The sequence below is a fragment of the Cyprinodon variegatus genome, unplaced genomic scaffold, assembly GCF_000732505.1.
Source record: "Cyprinodon variegatus isolate N-32 unplaced genomic scaffold, C_variegatus-1.0 Scaffold130, whole genome shotgun sequence".
Taxonomy (NCBI): Eukaryota; Metazoa; Chordata; class Actinopteri; order Cyprinodontiformes; family Cyprinodontidae; genus Cyprinodon; species Cyprinodon variegatus.
This window is the reverse complement of record NW_015150583.1, coordinates 956,945-976,593: the sequence shown is the minus strand read 5'-3', so window position 1 is coordinate 976,593 and position 19,649 is coordinate 956,945. Positions and strand designations below refer to the sequence as shown.

Here is a 19,649-nt window from a genome sequence, read left to right as displayed (position 1 = left end):
TGTTTGCTAAGATTTGATTCTAATAGGTTATCCTAGATTTTTTTTTGCTGTGTTTAGATAATTTTAAACAAAAATATTTTGTGAAAATATATTTATTTTAAACATAGATTAAACATAGTTTTAGTAGTAGTAGTATTACAATGATTATCATGGTTTTCTCTTTGAGTTTTCATTGGTTTATTTCCATTTTGTGTTATTCTAGTTGTTTTTGAGTTTGTATTTATTTCTTGTTTACCCTCTGTTCCCCCCCTGTCAGTTTCCTTCCCTAGCTCCCTTCTAGATGTTTCCATCCACACTTGTTCCTTGTCTGCTGATCAGCCTAGACTTTGTTCAGTCTCCCATTTATACTCCTCTTCTTCAGTTACTGTTTGTTGGTTTCTCGTCATTTCTTTGTTCCCATGTGTGTTTTCCATGACTTCTCCTGGATTTTCTGGTTTTTGGTATTTTGTTTTTGGACTTTGCTTCTGTTGCCTTTGGGATTTTGATTAAATCTGAAAGAACCCATTCCTGCCTCCTCATCTCTGCATTTGGGTCCTCCAGCAACTTCTACCCAACCTTGAGAATGCTTCTTTTTCAGAACACTTACTTATGGCCATTGTGCCCTTAAAATAACCAAACAGCAATAGTGCCCTGAGTTATCTGCTAAACTGATGTTCTACTGTAAAAAGTAATAAAAGGTTGTTCTCGCATTTCTATTCCATGACTGTGTTTTTTTCCAATCTGTGTTTCTACACAGCCAAATTTATCTCTCTTTCATCTGATGAAAAAACAGAGGAGGCTTTGATCAGTCAGCTGACTGGCAATATGTAGCAGCAGATTAGCATAGGGAAGTAATGCTTGGCATCCATGTTACATACAGCTGGTGAAATCTGTACTCATTTGGGCAGAATGTTAAAAATTTTCCATCACTATTGAAATGTTAATTTAGCTGACAGAACTAACTTTAAAAAGAAAAATAAATTGAAGTCACTTGTCTAACCCAAAGATTTTCCCTATGGATTCATAATTGTTTTTTAATATTTCTTTACAGAGGTTCTTGGACAAACTTTCCAATTTTTAGAAAGTGATTTTTCGACAGTACCCATCACACACCAACCTTCTATTCATTAGGTTGTGCCCACATAGCTGAAATAGAAGCCTTGATGAAAATACTGGTCCTCCATGGTGTGAATAGAATTTTTAAGTTAATGAACATGTTTTCTGAACAGTTAGGAATCACAACTGCAATAGTTCGTTATATGCCAATCTGAGCATAAATGGATTTGGTGATTCTTTAACAGAAACCTTGTGGTTAAAACTTTTTATCTTTATTGACTTAGACTGTTTGCTTCCTATTAGGCTCTATTGGTTTTGTAAATACATACCTGTGTGTCAGTGTTTTTCGTTTATTTGAAAGGTCAAATTAAACTGAAAAAGCACTGAAATCAATAGAAAAGTTATTTTTGTCTCCTTTGCCTTAGTAGCTTATTGGCTCTGTTCATTTTTAATTTTGGTTTTGCCAGTTTGTAATATTTGCTTAATTATTGGGGTGATTAAACACTCTTAAATCCTTGCCTTCCTAGTGAGTTTATAAAGCACATGTTTTGTTTTTGAATTAAAGTTGGCATCATAGCTTATTTTATTTCAGTACTTAATTCCCATTGGTATGATACAAGCAGCTTTAGAGACCGAGTTTTCAATTCTTCTTCACTGACTTTATTAGTTTAGCTCTTTTCTTCTGGCCCCCAGTTCACATATCAAAGTAATAAAACACAAGAGAGACATAAGAATGACGTCGGTGGGATAACAGCTGTTGATGAGGCTCCATTATACTTTGTTTTTATGTGTCTGTGCAAATGTTCTACTATTCGGATTTATGACTGCTCCGTCTGGTCAGTTTGAAATTCTTTAGTATTTTTGCAGAATTCAAACAGAGACTGCCTTGAGGATTTGTTAATTATTGTAAACCCAACCATGTTTACCGGCAGACCAAGAAATTATACAGCAAAAATATCTGTTTGCATCTCTGAAAAGGTCGTAATCCATTTTTCACAGAGCACTGGTGTGGCTTCATAGAAACATTCACAGAGACTTTGTTGTGCTCAGCAGCATTTCATAGCTCGTCTGTTTCTGACCTTAGGCTCCTTCCTGCTATAACTCTCTTCATTATGATCTTAATGGACCAATCAGCAGCATGCAGGCCAAAGGCACATGTCTCTTCACATTTTTCTTCACAGCTTCACTGCTATCTTTTTATTCCTTTGCCCTTTTTCCAATTCATGCTAGCTGTATGTCAATTGAATCCTTTTTATTTTAGCTGGCTGGTTTCTACTGTCCACAATTTATTGACAGAATGTCTAATGACTGGTATTTTGCAGGAAGGATTGTAGGTCTTTTCATCAAGGGTGTGTTGTACACCTCACATAGTGCATTTTGTTAATGTATGCAAATCTACATGAATAACAAAGTGTTAACAGAGCTTAACCAAACAAGTGTCTTTCTAGGCTTAAATGAACTGGCACAGAAATTGAAGGTTAAAAATTTGATCTTATGGAAGCAACAGAAAATTACAACTAGGTGCTGGCCTTGAATCAAAAGCTGTCTTCTTTTCTGTTAGAAAACAAATGTGTGGTTTCAGAAAAAAGGGTCATGGTATTTATGGAATTAGGACTTGCATTAAAGCAATAACGTACACAAAACACTCTGGAAAGGAGCGAGTAGAGTACAATTTACAAGGCGGGACTAACAGAGTCATAGGAAAGTGGTTAGCACCAATAAGATAAATATGGACACAAAAGGTATGTCTTAGCAGTTTAAACGCTGCTTAAACACATCTATCGAAACAGTCTGCCAAGCTCAAGATTACCAGCCTGCTGCAGCTGTGCATCTAAATAAAGCATATCATTGTTGGTTGTTTCCTACCAATAATTGTACCATAGATTTTTGTCTGCCATCATCAGTAGCCATGTTAACTAGTAAGTGGGTTCACAGTGAGTTCCACCGTGGGGCAGGGGTTGTGGAATGAGTGCTGTAGCACAGCGGAGAGTAGGGAGGAGGGACCTGTAAAGAGTGCTTGTTAAAATTTTCATACCATGTCCAAGGTTTGCTCAAAAACCCTGCTGCAGCTTTTTGTCAAACCGAGATTATGACAGTTTCCAAATGTATAAGCAAACATCATTATAGACAAATTTCTTGCTGATAAATCAATAACATCAGCTTTTGCTTACATTGAATAAGTCAAATATTACTTTTAACTAATGGGCAATTGGGTATTTTTTTTTTATATATTCCTTTCCAAACATATATCTGCGCAATTTACTAATGTCATTCTATTTTGTTATTTTGTCTGTTGATAATTAAAAACTGAATGAACATGCTTAAACTTTATCATGACTGTTGAACTACCAGAAGAGAATGCAGTATGTTTTCAATTTTGAGCTGCATTTCTTTTCACACTATTTTTACTCATAGGCATATATGATAAAACTTTGGATATTTACGCAAGTAGTTTTTGTGTCTCTGTGACAGTGCTAAATATCTATGGGAAGTTATGCAAAACAGGATCTATAGGGGTGATGGATGTTGGGTCAACTAACACATCATCCTCATAACTCCAGATAGTAACCTATTTTAACTCTCAGTCCTGCCACTCTGCACTCTAGTACATGTTACAGTCAGCAAATATAAGTGCAAATGTCAGCATGTTTATTTATTCATTATGCAACAAAACCCCTTAGCCTCAACATATACAGTTATCATCCCTACCTTGGATTTTCAGAAATATAACATCAAAACCAAACCCATCCAGGCTTATCCCCTATAGATGAAGTACAGTTAGTGGCAGCTCTTTAAAAAAAAAAAATTTTCCTTTTTCTTGTTTTTTTTGAAGGCCAATGTCAGCAAAGGATAAAAGGTTAAACATCCATTAAAATCGTTTTCCCGATTAGAATTTAGCCACAGTGTTCTTCAAATAAAAACGAACAGAAAACAACCCCCCAAAAATTCTGAAGGACTTCGGAAAAAAGAACATTTTTTTTTTACAGCTACATCTGTACATTTCCATTTACAGATAATTAGGTAATGGAAAGGAAAATAATTGCAAAATACAACCTTATAAAAAGAAGAAAACTAGTGTTTTTTCTGTCTCATTAGATTCAGACCTTTTTTTAAACATTGGATTTATAACACTGATTTTTTTTTTTTTTACGTATCCGATTATGTATTCAATTGTTTTACTTTAAATTCAGAACCAAAAAATGTTGCCTGTAAACATTTCACTGCAGAAATTCACATAATAAAAAAATCAGCTGCTAAAATTTGACAACAGAAATTCATCTAAAAAGTTCAAATACAAAAATGTATCCAGCAGAAATTTAAATGCAAAATTTGAGATGCCAAAATGTGTTGACCTTTTGATGATTGTGCACTCTCACTGAATGCATTTTGGGCATCAAAAACGCTTAAACGCCGAAATATGGACGCTAAGTAAAGTTGCTTTGATGCTTCGACACTCTGGATGCTCAGTGCTCTGGTTGTTAATCTGCTCTGTTCTGTAGCTACAAGCTCAAAACATCATCTGTGTAGTCAGTTCATCTGGATTATGATCCTACTAAAATATGCAGTTCTTGTTCGGAGTGTCACTAGCCGATCAGTCCTGGAAGCACGATCCGTACCATCAGCTCATTTGTGCATGCGCAACCACAAATACATCCAGGTTGCCCTCATTTTTATTTTGCCCTATCTGTACAGGAAATAAATCCTACGCTACTTTTCCAGCTTTGGAATTAAATATAAATCTAGTCTTTTTGAGTTTTATGATTTCCTTTCGTGTTACTCTGAGCATGTTCGATTATGACGTCACACAAGCAGTTTAACAGAGAATATGTAAAAATCATCAAAATTGTCTTAGAAAAAAAAAAAAAATTTAAAGGTGTGTATTAGCGTTCTTTAGTGAGTTAAGGAGACGGATCGGGTAGTGACACGGAGCGCCAGACCTCCAGCATACCGCCGCCCGACAGCGCTGGAATATCTGCCTCTTTTGGCGGCTTGAAGTGAATATAAAGAGTAGGTTTGTTATAATAACTGCAAATACCAGAGTATTCAAACGAGTATTTTTCGTCAGCAGGTTTTGACATTTTTATTTATTTATAAACTTTTTGACATAGTTCATAAAAATGTTTTATTGCAGCAATAATGATCAGAATAACCTGAATAACAACAATCTTTGTTGTTTAACTCCCTTTAGACAGCTCTGCAGAATCAATCACAGCTTGCATGTAGTGTCTATCTCCCCCCAAAAACTCCGGATCCTTTTTTCTGATTGGTTGATGCTTCGACTTCCAGCGGCAAGAGTAAAAAATCTTTGAACTCCAGCGTCAAATGCTCAGATACTTGGATGTTTGGACATCAGAACGCTCAGGTGCCAGATCGCTTCGATACACCGATTTTCAGATGCCTCTCGACCAGTCCCCCATGGACTTTGTATGTAAATCAGATGCTTTGATGCCCAAAACGTGTCCGGTGTGAACACACAATTAGGCCGAACCAAGATTAAGTCAAGCAGCTAAAGGCCTCTTGACTTTATTACTGTTAAAGAGCATGTGGGATTTTGAGGTAACCGCCCAGCTCTGTTTTAGACCGCCTATGGAAAGCAAACCCTACAGCCACCATGATTCCTTCCATCTTGCATGACTGGGCAAGTGGTCCGCATGTCGTCCGTGAGCGGGGTGGAGAGGTGACCGAGGATGTGGAATCTGAGGCTTAACTGTGGCTGCTCTTGGTTCTTCAGCATCCTGTCCTCTCTCTTCTCAGTAGGAAGATATTTGTTCCTACCAGTAGGCAGAAATATCTGGTGTCTTGCATCTTTTTAAGATGTTTCTCTTGAAAAGTGTGGCTGAATTGCCTCCTCTGTATGCAATCAGTTTGTCCAGATCTGCTTGTTAATGATCTGATTCTTTGCCCGATGTGTGTTAAAGCAAAGATATATCCAAAACCTAAAGGACAACGGCCCCCTTAATAGCTAATAGTGCACTTCAACTCTAAAAGCTACATGAGGAAAAACAATATAGAGCATGTATTTGCATAAAATAACACTTGTTAAACACAGCTTATTACCGTTCTCTAAGAAAAAATAGGCCTTTTACTTTCATCAGCAGCTAATGTGGTAGATGACAGCAAGGAATTAAATTTACCTGATCTAAGCTAAACTGGATGCAAAGTTTTCTTCACAGTTCTTTCTTCGTCTTCATCATCATAGCTGTTTCTATTGTCTCTAGTGTTAATCAGCAATGCCACAGATAAAGAAAAACAAAACAAAAACAATGCAGCCTCCAAGTTATATCTGAAGACAGCTAGTAGATGCTCCACCACATCAGCTAACTCATACTGTTTGTCACGTGACCAAATTAGTGTATTTGAATTTGCTATTAGTCGATTGACTCTAAATTGCTTTGGCTCAAGTCATCAAAAGGTCAACACATTTTGGCATCGGAATTTTTGTACTTGAATTTTAGCTGGTGAATATTTTTTTAATTAATTTCTGCTGTAAAATTTTTGCATCTGGATACCGGCTGTTACATTTCTGCAGCTGTTATTTTTATTTGTTAATTACTGCAGTGGAATTTTACAGGCATGTTTTCTTGCTGGTGAATTTAAAGTGAAACAAATTCAAAAACAAAATTGCACAGGTTAAAAATTCTCATAAATTCAATGTCTAAAAAAGATCATATTACTGTTTAACTTCCATAAAAAAGGGCTACTCCCATTTATTTCTACACTGGATCAGTTTGTGTTAAAAAAGCAATAGATATATGTGTTCAATAAAATACTGCAACAAACACCATCCCTTTTCTTTTATTTACTTAGGTTCCTTGCAGGGGGAACACCAGAGGAAGCTATACAAGGAGCTGCTGGCCAACTATAATCGACTGGAAAGACCGGTTATTAATGATTCAGCTCCTATTCAGGTGGAGCTGGGCCTCACTCTCCTACAGATTATAGATGTGGTGAGAATTTTTTTTTTTTTACATGTGTTGATGTGTGAGACAATGTTGTGGGTTTTGGTTGGTTTAAATCTAAAGTGAAAATTTTTTTAATGGCTACATAATTTCTCACAAAAACCTACTGTGTTTAAACCTACTAATGTATTACTTATGGCAACCTAGAAAGTCAAATTACAAATTGAAGTATAGTTGTTTTTTTTAAGTTTAATGATTCTTAATGATTACACTACTATATTTATAATATATGATCATAAGATTAGAATTAGTTTAGAAATATGCTGAATGCAAAAATAATAAATCCCTATTACACATTTTATAAACTGCTATAATGGGAGTACAGAGGAATGTTTCTTTGTCAAGCATTGATAGTAGAATATTAGCAGAGAGCCAGAATTGTTAGCTGAATAAAAAAAAAAAAAAAAGAAAATACTGGCCTATAGATATTTTTATCATTTTTAAACCAGAATAACATAATAAATGACAGAAAGTTTTTTTTTGATAAATATGAATCCAAATTAACAACACAATCAAAAACCTTTCATTGTGTTTAGTTATTTACTTCAAGTATGATTCAGTATCATAGATTCAATGCTTGAAAAAAGCATTTAGGAATTTTACAATAGTTAATTTATGATAGTAATCTATGCTTTAGCTTCAGCCTTAAACATGAAAATTTTTATTTTCAGAATTGGTTTGTTTTTATTATTAAAATAGGTCTGAAATTCTGCCTTAAAAGTTGTCTATCCTTTTTTTCTTTGCCTTTTCGGTTCCTCGAGATTAATGTTTGTCTCAGTTAAAACACACATTGTTATACATTACTAATCAAATTTGCACTCAGTAACAGAATATAATGTCTAATCTGTCATTTTGGCCATATTTATCTCCACAATGGAGAGACAAAACTGGCTTTTACACTGTTAAAAAAATTATATTATATATGTTTTTAATTGTTAACTTTTCTGTATGTGATTAAAATCCAAGTGAGGAGAGAGGCTCGGATATTCTAATGATTCACCAGCACAAAGTCAGACATGTTACAGACTAAAGCTCTCATGCCTGCATAGATGCAGACAGCTGTCACCAGGAATTTTTCCTTTTAGATGAATCGTTGCAGCTCCTCTCTCTCTCAAATACTCCTGTACCTAAAGTTTTTTTCTAAACACGTCCTAGTTTGCAGCATCTGTTTAACCTAAAAAATAACTCTTGTTAATTTTGCCTTAAAAGGCTGAACTCAGGTCTCCAGATTAACTCTTGGACAGCTAATTCGCTTTAGCCTTGAGAAATCTGGCCTCATGAAGAATAAATATGATACGAATATATCTACTATATATAAGAGGTTAACTGCTCATAGTCCCAGCTGCTCACTTTATAAAAATGAGCTATAATTTACAATGTGAAGGAATAAAGTTCTATGCAGTAAAATGTGGAAAAGTGGGATTGTGTTGACTTCTAAGAAAGATTTTATGTTTTAAACGTACAAGTACAGCATTTTATGAAATTGTCTTTTTTATCTCTGAAACTTTGTGTATTGATGGAAAAACGTTGAATAGTACTTAAAGATGGCTTTATTTTCTAGTGCTAAGCTACGGTGGAGACAGCTGTTACAGTTCATACTTACTGCTCACATCCTTTGGAACCAGCAGTATTTCTGTTTTGTTCTTTAGTTTTCTTTTAACAGCCCTTGTTAATCAATTTTTTTGCTTGCTGAAGATAGTTTTTCTTGGTTTACTTGATTGTTGATAAACCACACATTTATTTTCTCTTTCACATGTCTGTGTGCAGGATGAGAAAAACCAAGTGCTAATGACCAATGCATGGCTGCAGCTGGTGAGTCAAGCTTTCCAGGGGACAGATTGTTAGTAATCGAATGTTTTTCGGTTACATTTTAAGCCACAATTATTTTAAAGGCTTTGTTTGTTTCTGGTATGACTGCCACATCATGAAGAGCAAGTTTGGTGAAATCTAATTGTGATCTTTCAGATATTTGTTCTGCTTGATTCTTTAAAAAGAACAGGATTGAGGGTTGTACTGTGTACATCATTTATAAACTTTCAGTAAAAGCTCCTCTGTTGTTCTCAGTACTGGACAGATGTCTACCTGAGCTGGAATCCAGAGAATTACCCCGGTGTCCAGAACCTCCGATTCCCTTCAGACCAGATATGGACGCCTGACATTCTTCTTTACAACAGGTCAGACTGTACTCTCTGATAAATCTTTTTTTTCCAAGATGTTTTTTTTATTTTATTTAGAAAGATAATTAGAATTGCTTGCTATTCGTTTATAAACAAATGTGAAACTCTAAACCTCAGAATTTACTAAACCATGATAACAAGAACTTGTTTTTTTTTTTATTGGTTTAATTTACGATTAGATGTGCAATGCAATATATTTACAAAAGAGAATCTTGGTAGGTAAAGAGTAATTTTGTCCTGGAGCATTAGCTACTCAATGAGTGAGCTCAGCACCCCATCATCGTTGTCTACTATGTGATTTAATATGAGGAGATTTGGGGTCCGTTTCGTGAAGCAGGTTTACAGAAAACTCTAAGTTGTCTAAACCTGAAAACAGAGAAAATCTGACTTTTCCGTTTCACAAAGAGAGTTTATTCAACCTTCGTTTAAGGCACCATAGTAACATTTTCCCAAAGGTAACCTGGTCGGTAGCAGGATTTCTTCAGTAAACTCAGAGCGTCCTCTGTCTCTGCTCTCCTTACAGAATCATAATGTTTATTTTCTGATATAGTATGATTTTTGTTTTAGTTTTGTGCATAAAAAATATATACATATCATTCACAAGGTCCATTAGACACATTAGGTTTTAAAACAAACATTGCATGTCAGTTTGACAAGGATCTTATTAAGGAATGATCAGCATTTTTTCACAGAGAATTAAATTGTATAGGGAGAGGATTCTACAACTCAGTTGACAAGGCATGAGATTACTTGTTTTTGGTTTGTTTAAAATTAGCGAGATGCAGATAATTTTATTTTTATTTGGTTATATTTTCAGTACATGAAGAACTACTGAAATTATTTTCTGAATACACGTAAATAGATTTGTTGATTCAGCAGGGGAAGAGGATTTATGTTAGAATTAGGATTCACTCGATGATAATAACTTAATGAGCCTACTGGCATAATCAGATGGCATTCTATGGGACTGATAGCAGCTTATAACTGTCATTTTTTGGGACGATAACATCTGATGCGTGGCTACAAACAGCCACTTTACTGTGTAAAAGGAGACTGAATCAACATGAGGAGGGAAGCATGAGATGAACCACAGTTTCTATATATTAGAACAATGTTTTTATTGCTCATCCTCACTCATAATGTTTTCACGGTAACAACAACGATGGCAAGCCATTTTGTATGTACTAGTTTTACTGTATGTGTATTCCTGATATCTGAAAAAAAACATTTTTTCTTTGTCTAAACGACCATTTCAAACAGGATGATATTCTTCACATCTAGAATAAACATTCTGGATGTCTAGAAATTGATTTCAGACCTCCATATTCCAAATATTAATGGTCAGAACTTGTATTATTTTAACTATGAAATTTTTTTTTTCAGATATCATAAATACGTTTTAGTCAAGCCGATAAATGTCAGAACAGCCACTTAAAATGTGTAAAAATTTCTAGGTACCGGTATATAAAACTTAATTCTTACTAGTATAATTTTTATTTTTTTTTTACTTTCTAAAATTCAGTTTCTGCTACAAAAATATAATTTGGAAAATATATTATTAGAGTTAGGTCCAGAAGTGTGATTTTAATTAGGAAGAATCTTATTTAAGTGATCTACAAATGGAACTACAGAGAGGAAAGCTTTTTTGATAAATGTGAAAACGGCCTGCCATAGCCTACTTTATATAAACTTACACATTAACTGGAGCAACAATCTTCTCCTTTGGTACTTTCCTCTCCTTTGTAGCTGCTGGGCTGTTTCTCTGTCTTTTAAAACATTCTCCTTTTTTATTTAATTTTTTGCATTTCTGCATTAAAATCTCCAGTTCCAGTGAGGTGAAATAGGCACGTCCTGTTGCCTGTTGTCATGGTGACTCGTCAAATTGGTGCTCCACTGATAATGGGTTTTCATACTTTTTGCAAAAACGCTTAACTCTGAGTGGACCTAGTTAAAGTTGATTTAACTAATTGATAGCAGCCGTTGTGAAACCAAACACGGAGTTTTGGTTAGATCAAGTTAGAGCGGATTTTAGTCTGAATTTGAATAAACCTGCTTCATGAAATGGACCCATGGAAACTGTGCAGCTTCCTGTCCACCGTCTAGTGTTTGGCATTAGCATGGTGCTATCTGCATAAAATGTTAGTTCTTAATCAATTGAACGAGTTGGAAATTATTGACTAGTTCACCTGTACATTTTCCACTTTTTCACCTTGTTTAATGACCCCCCCCCAAAAAAACAAAAGAAAATTCCTTGTAACTAAAGTTAAAAGTAGCTCGAATCAATTTAGCTGTGAAACTATAGCATCACATTGCTGGGTAGTTACCAGTATGGGAAGATCATAAAAACTTAGTTGGTTTACAACCAGTTTAGTATCCAGAGTTTAGGTCTGAAGGGAGGATTGATTATTAAAACACTGAGAAATATGGCAGCAAGTAGCATCTTGTAAATATATAGAACATTTCTAAGTCTTACTTTTATGAAAATAGCACATGCACAGAAATGTTCTTTGTGTGTGACTTATTTTCCTTAGAAAAAAAGGAATAAAGAGAAAACAATCAGCAATTTGAAAATATAACATCATTTAAATTGTTTTAAGATCCTCTTATATGCTTTGATAGAGCATATTACCATAATTAGTATTTAAATAAATGCATTTTTTTTTAATAACCCTAAAATAAATTTCATTCATTACAGTTCCTAGGCATCAAAACCAGAATGATAGGCTCTACATATAAAGTCTGTATTTCCCCCAGTAAACACAAAAACACTCCTTCATGTCCATTTCATTGACAAAACAAAGGTTGGGAAGTAATAATCCACATTTAAAAAGCAAAGCTTTAAAACCTATGAGGATTACAAGCTATAATCTCTCTCTTTACACCCCTCTCTCATCCCCATTGCTCCCTTTTACCACCAGCCCTCCTTTCTGACTCTTGCCTTCCTTCCCTATGATCTCTCTTTTCATCATAATCTATTTTTATCTCCCTCCTTCTCTCTTTTTAATAAATCACCCTCTCGCTATGATTCACTCCATTCTATCAGCTTTTTTCACAGTATTTTATTGCTTCTGGCATTCATCTTTATTAATCATTCTATTTAATAGTGACTATGAAAGTGTCAACATTTTACTGCTCCTCCCCTTTTGTGGTTCACCTGTACTTTTTCTCAAAGAGGTTCTGTTGTGTAGAAATTAAAGTTATCAGTAAAGTTCAGAAGCAGGTTTTTAACATTTCTATGTCCATTTCCGAATAATTAGCAGAAATCCCTACTGAGATGAGACCCAAATCTGACCTTTTCACAAACATTGCAACATGTCTAAATATTAAAAACTGCACATAATTATATAAAGGTGCCTCAATTATGATATCCTAGATACTCTTTCCTTATAGCATCCAGACTAGATAAAAGTCAAAAAAATAAAATGATATAATAGACAATAAAACAAATCTATTTCCCCTCTTATTTCATGTGTGATCCCTGTTCTTGTTCCCGTAGAAGAATTTTATATTTATATATTATGTGTATTTATTTTCTATTACTTGAAGTAAACCAAAATAAACTGGGTTTTTACTGTCTTGTTTCTCAGAGGGAGCAAAAGGGGGATGGTAAGATAATGACAGCTAACAATCTTCACATAGAATCTTCAACATTTACATGATGCTAATTTCCCAGAATGTTCCCATTGTGGGACAAAAAAGGGATTTTCTATTCTATTCTATGCTAAAATATGTTTTTTTTTTATGTCTGTATGTTCAAAAGCAATAGATTGTTATTAATATGTGCATAGCTACAGTATTTGCTGGTTTTATATAGATAGAAAGCTAAATGGGTAGTTAATTAATGTTCATTTGATCATGAACGTTTTCTTGTTTTTCAGTTCAGTGTTTAGTAATATGCACTCAGTGGTCAGGTACAATCAGTTTGCCTCAGTAGGTTCTGGACATGGAAAAAACTCTGATCTGCCCACAGATGACTATGGACACTGAGCTGCTTTGAGATTTTTTGTACCCTAAAACTCAAAAAGTTGTCATAAAGCAACCCCACAGACGCAGCGGGATTATTTACAGATTAATCTGGATGTAGATTAAGTTTAAACAAAGCATCTGTTTTGATTGTTATTAAAGATAAAATGTTATATTGATATATATATATATATATACTATTGTTTTCTGTCTCAGTGGTTTAGACAGCTGTTTACTGTCTCACTGGACTTTAAAAATGTTTGCCATACAATAATAATAAATCATTTTTAAGTGTTTGTGCCATTTTTCTACTAAAATAAGCTCTAAGTAATATTCTTGGTGTGAACTGCGTGGTTACCACGGATATGTAGTGAACTGAATCATTAACTTTTGCAAAGATAAAAATGTTTTTTCAGCTAGAGTTTGAAATTTTTTTCAATTAGAAGTTTGATGCAATTTTGGTTAATGAATGTATAACTGGTACTGATCGAGGCAGAGGTTAAATTCACAGTCAAGATAGAGTGTTTAGAGCTCCCTTAGATGAAATTTTTAGTACTCGGCATTATAATTTGTTTTTAATGAAAACACACCATAAACTGTCAACACACCTAAAATCTGATCATACACATCAAATATGAACATAAATGTGGACATAGCTATTGCCTAGCAAAAAATTACCTCCTGCATGTAGACTCATGAATAAAACAGTTCAATGAGGTAATGACAGGTAATGACACATCACATATCATTAAACAGTGGCCCATCAGTGAGCCCTTATAGCATAGAGAGTGTCTGAGATGAATAACAAAACAGATGTATACAGCGTTACTCAGACAGGTGCCGACTCTATGTTTACTCCTTGATCTGATTTTAATATGAAGATAATGATGTTTAGTGGAGCTCAGTTCAGAGATCAGTTCAGGAAGTGCAATTAAAATGTAACCCTCTAAGGATGAGTGGGTTTCACATCACTCACTGTATATAAAGAAATGCTTTATGCAACTATAAGTCATTCACCTGCTGAAGGCGGTAAGCTACTGTTGAGTGCCTTGCCCAAAGGCAAAAGTTTTAAAGGAGCTTTTAACCAGTAAAGCACTAAATGCAGGACAAACTCCTACTCCCTGAGCCAGGCACGTATTGCAAAATGACATCAACACTAAATTTACTTTAGAGAACTAAATAGGTTTGTCTACAGCAGTTGCTGATGTTTTTACCTGATGAGAGTACAGACTCACATGAGTATTTAAGCTATTTCCTTTCATGGTAGATAAGAATCTTTTGTCCCCCATAGTTAATAAACTTAAAGTGAGTTCTTGAGTGCTTTCTTCATACACTTTTTTTTTATTTTAACATACTTTACATCGGACTATATTTCTGAAGTATAAAATTAGACAAGCCCCACGCATTTTCCTCAGTAAACATGGACAGTTTTTTTTATTGTTATTATAAAGAATTTGGGGTTTTAGTTTTAATCAAAAGAAGCATGTGACTAAAAAAATGATGGAACCAAACGACCCATTCATCGGTTACCATTTGCATGTTTCCAAGCGATACAAGGCTGTGTCTATATAAGACTCAAACTCACTGCAGATCCAGACATTTGAATTGAGAAAGCTTCTTGGAGAGGTGGCGAAACGTCTTCAAATCTTGGAAACCAAGTCCAGTGGATATTTTTTGAATTTTTACGGAATGACTATGACCTGGATGACTGAGAAACTTCATCAGACTAAAAAAACACTTTTTTGTTCATTTTAGTTAATTTTATTTTGGCATAAAGGCTTAGTTAGTCATTGGCAGACACTGTCTCACAGTGATTCATGCAAAAGAGGTCTATATGGTGAGTCATACATTTACTATTCACTCTGAGTCCATGCTTACTACCCTGATAAATTATATTACTAATTACTATGGGTCTATGCATATACTGCCAGGGGGAATTATGCCACTAATCAAATGTTTGCATCTTTTCTGCTGTATGATTAGCAAACCGTATGTTCCAGTTCAGTAATTGCTGTTGATCTGATGCCTATCAGAGTGACTCTGTTTGATAAGGAGGATGGAAGATTGTTGTTTCTTATTCCTGCCTGAGAGAAGCATCTATGGTCTATGGATTTGAATTTGAACAGCATGTATCCTGACATCCAGGATGGCATTATTAAAAACAGGTCCTTCAGGGTTTTACTGGTTGATCTTTAAACTATTTTTGAAATATCTAACTCTGAACTTCACATTGGGTCCTCGTTTACCGGGAGTATGAACTTGCATAACGTTTCCATGTTTATTGAGAGTAAATGCTAGCATACAAATTATATGCTTCCCTAAACAGCCATGCAAGCTGTTGATGTCCTTTTTCAATGTCAGTGGTCAGCAGTTTCACTTGACTGAGGATCAATAAGGCATATGGAGGACGCCAAGCTTGGATAGAGCATACATTATCTCTCCTTGCAGGTGACACAAAGGTACAACTAAGTTTGACATAGGTTACACATATTTTTAGATAATTGTTTTTAAATGCTTTTGCATTGGTTTGCAGCTGCAGCAATTGTTAACGCTGTTGCCTTGCAGGAAGAGACCTGGGTTTGAATGTCATGCCTGAACCTTTTCGTCATTATATATACAGGAATGGACTGATCTAGATATTGCAGAAAACACAAGATGTTGCAGTACCTACACAAATTCCTGCTTATCTGTTTATCATAGCATAAGCTTTTCTAATTAAGATTTCAATTAAAAGGAGGGGCATGTACTTTTACACATACTGTTCTTTCTTAAAGATATTAAGATAGAAGTAATTCATTCAACTTATAGATACAAATACATATAGATATGCTTTTGCAGGGATGTGATTATCACACTGTACTTGGAAATAGTTTGCTCACAGATCATCCAGTTTTCTCTTGTACCTCCTGAACTTTATCAGCCTAAAGCCGTCAAACATACTGTAATGTCTCAAAGAGGTTTTCTCTGGGGGCACTTTATTTTAGGCGTTATGACATAGCAAGCATGGATGGATGGTTCTGACAACATCTCACTGGACCTTGAGCTGAAGGCAGTGACCTTAAGGTGCTCTCAGCTATGAATAGCAAATAGCCTCAGAGAAAAGATCAAGCCTCCTTGTTAACACTTCCTCCTTTTAAATTTCACAAAATAAGAAAGATTTTTAAATAATGAAAAATAAGTTTTTGAAGACAAATGGAAGTGAATGCAAAGTCACTATAAAGATTTTGAGGCATGACATGCTTTCATTTCTTTGTTTTTGTTACCTTATGGGGACAGTGTAAGGCCAAATTTTGTTTAGGTCTAAAGTGTGAATTTTGTTTGGGTTAGGTATATGTTGGTAATGGTTAGGGTAAGGGTCTGAATGATTTCATACAAACGAATGGAAGCCAATGAGAAGTCCTTATAAAACATGGAATCAAGAAGTGTGTGTGTGTGCACGGTGATGTGCGTTAGAATAGCAGCGTAGCAGAAGGTGCTGAATGAGTGGTGACTCATGTCCCACAGTGCAGGAAAGCATCACTGCTACCATTGTCGCTGTTGGTCAGCGTCTGGTTCCCTCTGGCTCTACTCTGAGGATTTCACAGTGCTCTCTCTCCAGTATGAGTGTCTGTGTGGGGTTTAGGCTCCTCACTCTCTCAGGGATATCACTTGTTCATTAGCATTTCTAATACCTGTGATGTGTACATTGCAAAAAATAACATCATGCTCATATCCAAGGTATACATTCTGTCTTATGGCAGAACTAATTTTAGGATTTACTCTGCTTAGGTGCATTTATATGGTGCTATATTTATTTTATTTTTATTTTGTAATGCAAGCAAAGAACACATTTCAGAAATTGAAGTTTGAAAAACATCTCAATCACAAAAAGGTTTTTCCCATGTAACATCAAAGTATGCAAGTTGGACCTACATTTTTGCTATTTAAATTTAAAATAGAAATAGAAATTATGTAGAAATCCAGTTCAATGAATAACTTCTCCAATCCAATCTCAAATTTCTTTTTATAAATTACATTCCCTACTTTCCTGTCTCCACACCTTCTGAGGACTGATCCTACTCTGAGGTGTGGAACAAAGATGCATTTGTATTTTTGTCTACATTTAGGTTAGTATTATAATTTCTATTAACCTTGGATTGTCTATGCTATCCCTAATCTAGATATTAATCTCCTTTATGTTGCTCTTCTAAGACATTCTTTATTTATATCTAAAACAGCCCCCTTCTACTTGTTTTTTTCATCTAAATATAGTGAAGCAATGCTTGAGTAAGAGAGTGCGGTTTATCCTATTTCTTATTAATTCCAATATCACCATAGTGCAGAGTGATCATGTTAGTGCCATGCTTGAGAAGTATTTTTTTTTTTGGTTTATACACACAGGACATTATGACTTGTGTAAATATAGGAAAATCATTTTTAAAAAGCTTCAATCAACCCTTTAAACAGCATGTGTTAATGTAATGAGCAGAAAAGGGAAGACCCAGAATTCAACCAGAACAACGAGACATTTTAATAGTTTATTAGCATATGAAAGTGCCGCAGGTCAGGAGGAACAACCATCCAAGAACAAACACCAGCATTCTGTTTGTTGGCTTCAGCTCAGTCTTCAACACCGCCCACCCAAACATTCCTTCCAGAAACTGAAGCTCACCCAGCTCACAGTGCCAGCCTCCACCTGTCAGTAGATCACCAGCTTCCTGACCTGACCTGACCTGACCGGGCCGGTGATACGGGAGGCATATCTTTTCTCCCCAAAAAACAGCAATTTTTCCTTTCACACTCCTCCTCTCTCTTTACACAAACGACTGCTTATCATCTGTAAAACTCCCAAAGTTTGAAGATGACAACATTTACTTTGGTCTTATCCTGGCCAGTGATCACATTAATATTTTGAAGGCAGACTAACAGGCCATTGAGGGTAACATTTCTAGCCGATAGATGGGTGATCAAATATTTATTTGCAGCTGTATCATAAAAATAAATAGTAAAGAAAATCATATATTGTGATTTTTTTTTTTTTTTTTGTTTGTTTTTTTTAGTGGAAATGCACCTGTAATGACAATTTCAGTCCCCTCAATGTTTCTTAGTGGGAGAACTTGTAAAATAGTAGGGTGTTCAAATCATTATTTTTCTCACTGTATTGTTTGTATCCAACAAGGAGTTTGAATTTGAAAAGCTACAAACTGTAGTGAAATATTGATAGTGATAAATAAATCTATTATTTAGTTTTTAATGAAAACCAATAGCCTTGACTCACTTTTCTGACTGACTGCCTGCTTATGATCCTCATTAAATGTACTTAGCCTAATTTTTTTTATCATTGAAGATGTATGGTGTCTAAGTTTAAGCTGGAAATTATTTTAAATGCTTTATTAGATATGACATGTGAATCATTGTAATGGACTTTTAATCTGTTTTAACAAATATGCTGTGCTTTGCATTTAGATTATGCAGACTTTTAACAGAGATAAACAGGGGTCAAATATTAATCCTGTCTTGGCTTCACTTTAGTTCTTCAAAGCTAATTTTAGAAATACTTTGATTTTTTTGGACATGCATGGTCAGGGCCCCTAAGACATCTTTGATCTTGGCTAATCTCCCCTCCTCCACTGGAGCTGTGCTGTTCAGAGCCAGTTAAAAATTGTAAGGGATTCTACATCCTGTTGACTCTATTGATTACTTCAAAAAGGCAGCTAAAAACATTTTTTTTTTTCTGACAGGATTTATGTTAACATGTGTTTTAATATTTTTTAATTACCCCTTTTGTGAAGCACTTTAGGGTTTTATCTGTGAAATAGCTATACAAATAAAATTTTACTATCTTTATTTTTTACAAGCATTAGATAAACCAATAAAAAAAATTGTTTTAACTCATAATTTTAAGATATGCCAATAATATAACATTTTTTACCTTGTGACAGAGATGTGAAATCATTTGAAGTCTTTTTTAGGTATTGAATATTTTTTAACTAGCTATGAAGAACATATAGTTTAGTTAGTGAGTAATTTTTTAGTTTTATTTATATATATATATATATATATATATATTGTATCACTAAAGCTTAACAAAATCAATGCAGAAATCAATTAGAGGATGTTCAGCATGTCTAATTTTAAGTTTACCATTAGCATTAAATTAAAGATCATTCTATTCATATTCCTGTTGTACTCTTTGCAGTGCTGATGAGCGCTTTGATGCCACATTTCACACCAATGTCCTGGTGAACGCTTCAGGTCACTGCCAGTACATCCCCCCCGGCATCCTGAAGAGCACCTGTTACATCGATGTGCGTTGGTTCCCTTTTGACGTACAGAAGTGTGACTTAAAGTTTGGCTCATGGACTCACAATGGCTGGCTTCTGGACCTCCAGAATCTTGATGTTGATACCTCCACTTACATACCCAATGGAGAATGGGATCTTGTGGGTAAGAAGGCATATTACACTGCAGCGTAACAATGGAGGCCAGTCTTATCAACACCAAAAAAATACTTAAGATCCCCAATTTCTTTTAA

At 34.8% G+C, this 19,649-nt stretch overlaps 1 protein-coding gene across 1 annotated transcript in view; it reads left to right on the top strand.

Annotated features, from left to right (window-relative positions):
• LOC107085661 (neuronal acetylcholine receptor subunit alpha-7-like) overlaps positions 1-19,649 on the top strand; it is a 42,925-nt gene that overhangs the window by 9,345 nt on the left and 13,931 nt on the right. Inside the window, exons 2-5 of the mRNA XM_015376132.1 lie at positions 6,844-6,983; positions 8,763-8,807; positions 9,060-9,169; positions 19,314-19,561. Of these exons, the coding sequence (XP_015231618.1) occupies positions 6,844-6,983; positions 8,763-8,807; positions 9,060-9,169; positions 19,314-19,561 (543 nt within the window). The remainder of the gene's footprint in view (positions 1-6,843; positions 6,984-8,762; positions 8,808-9,059; positions 9,170-19,313; positions 19,562-19,649) is intronic.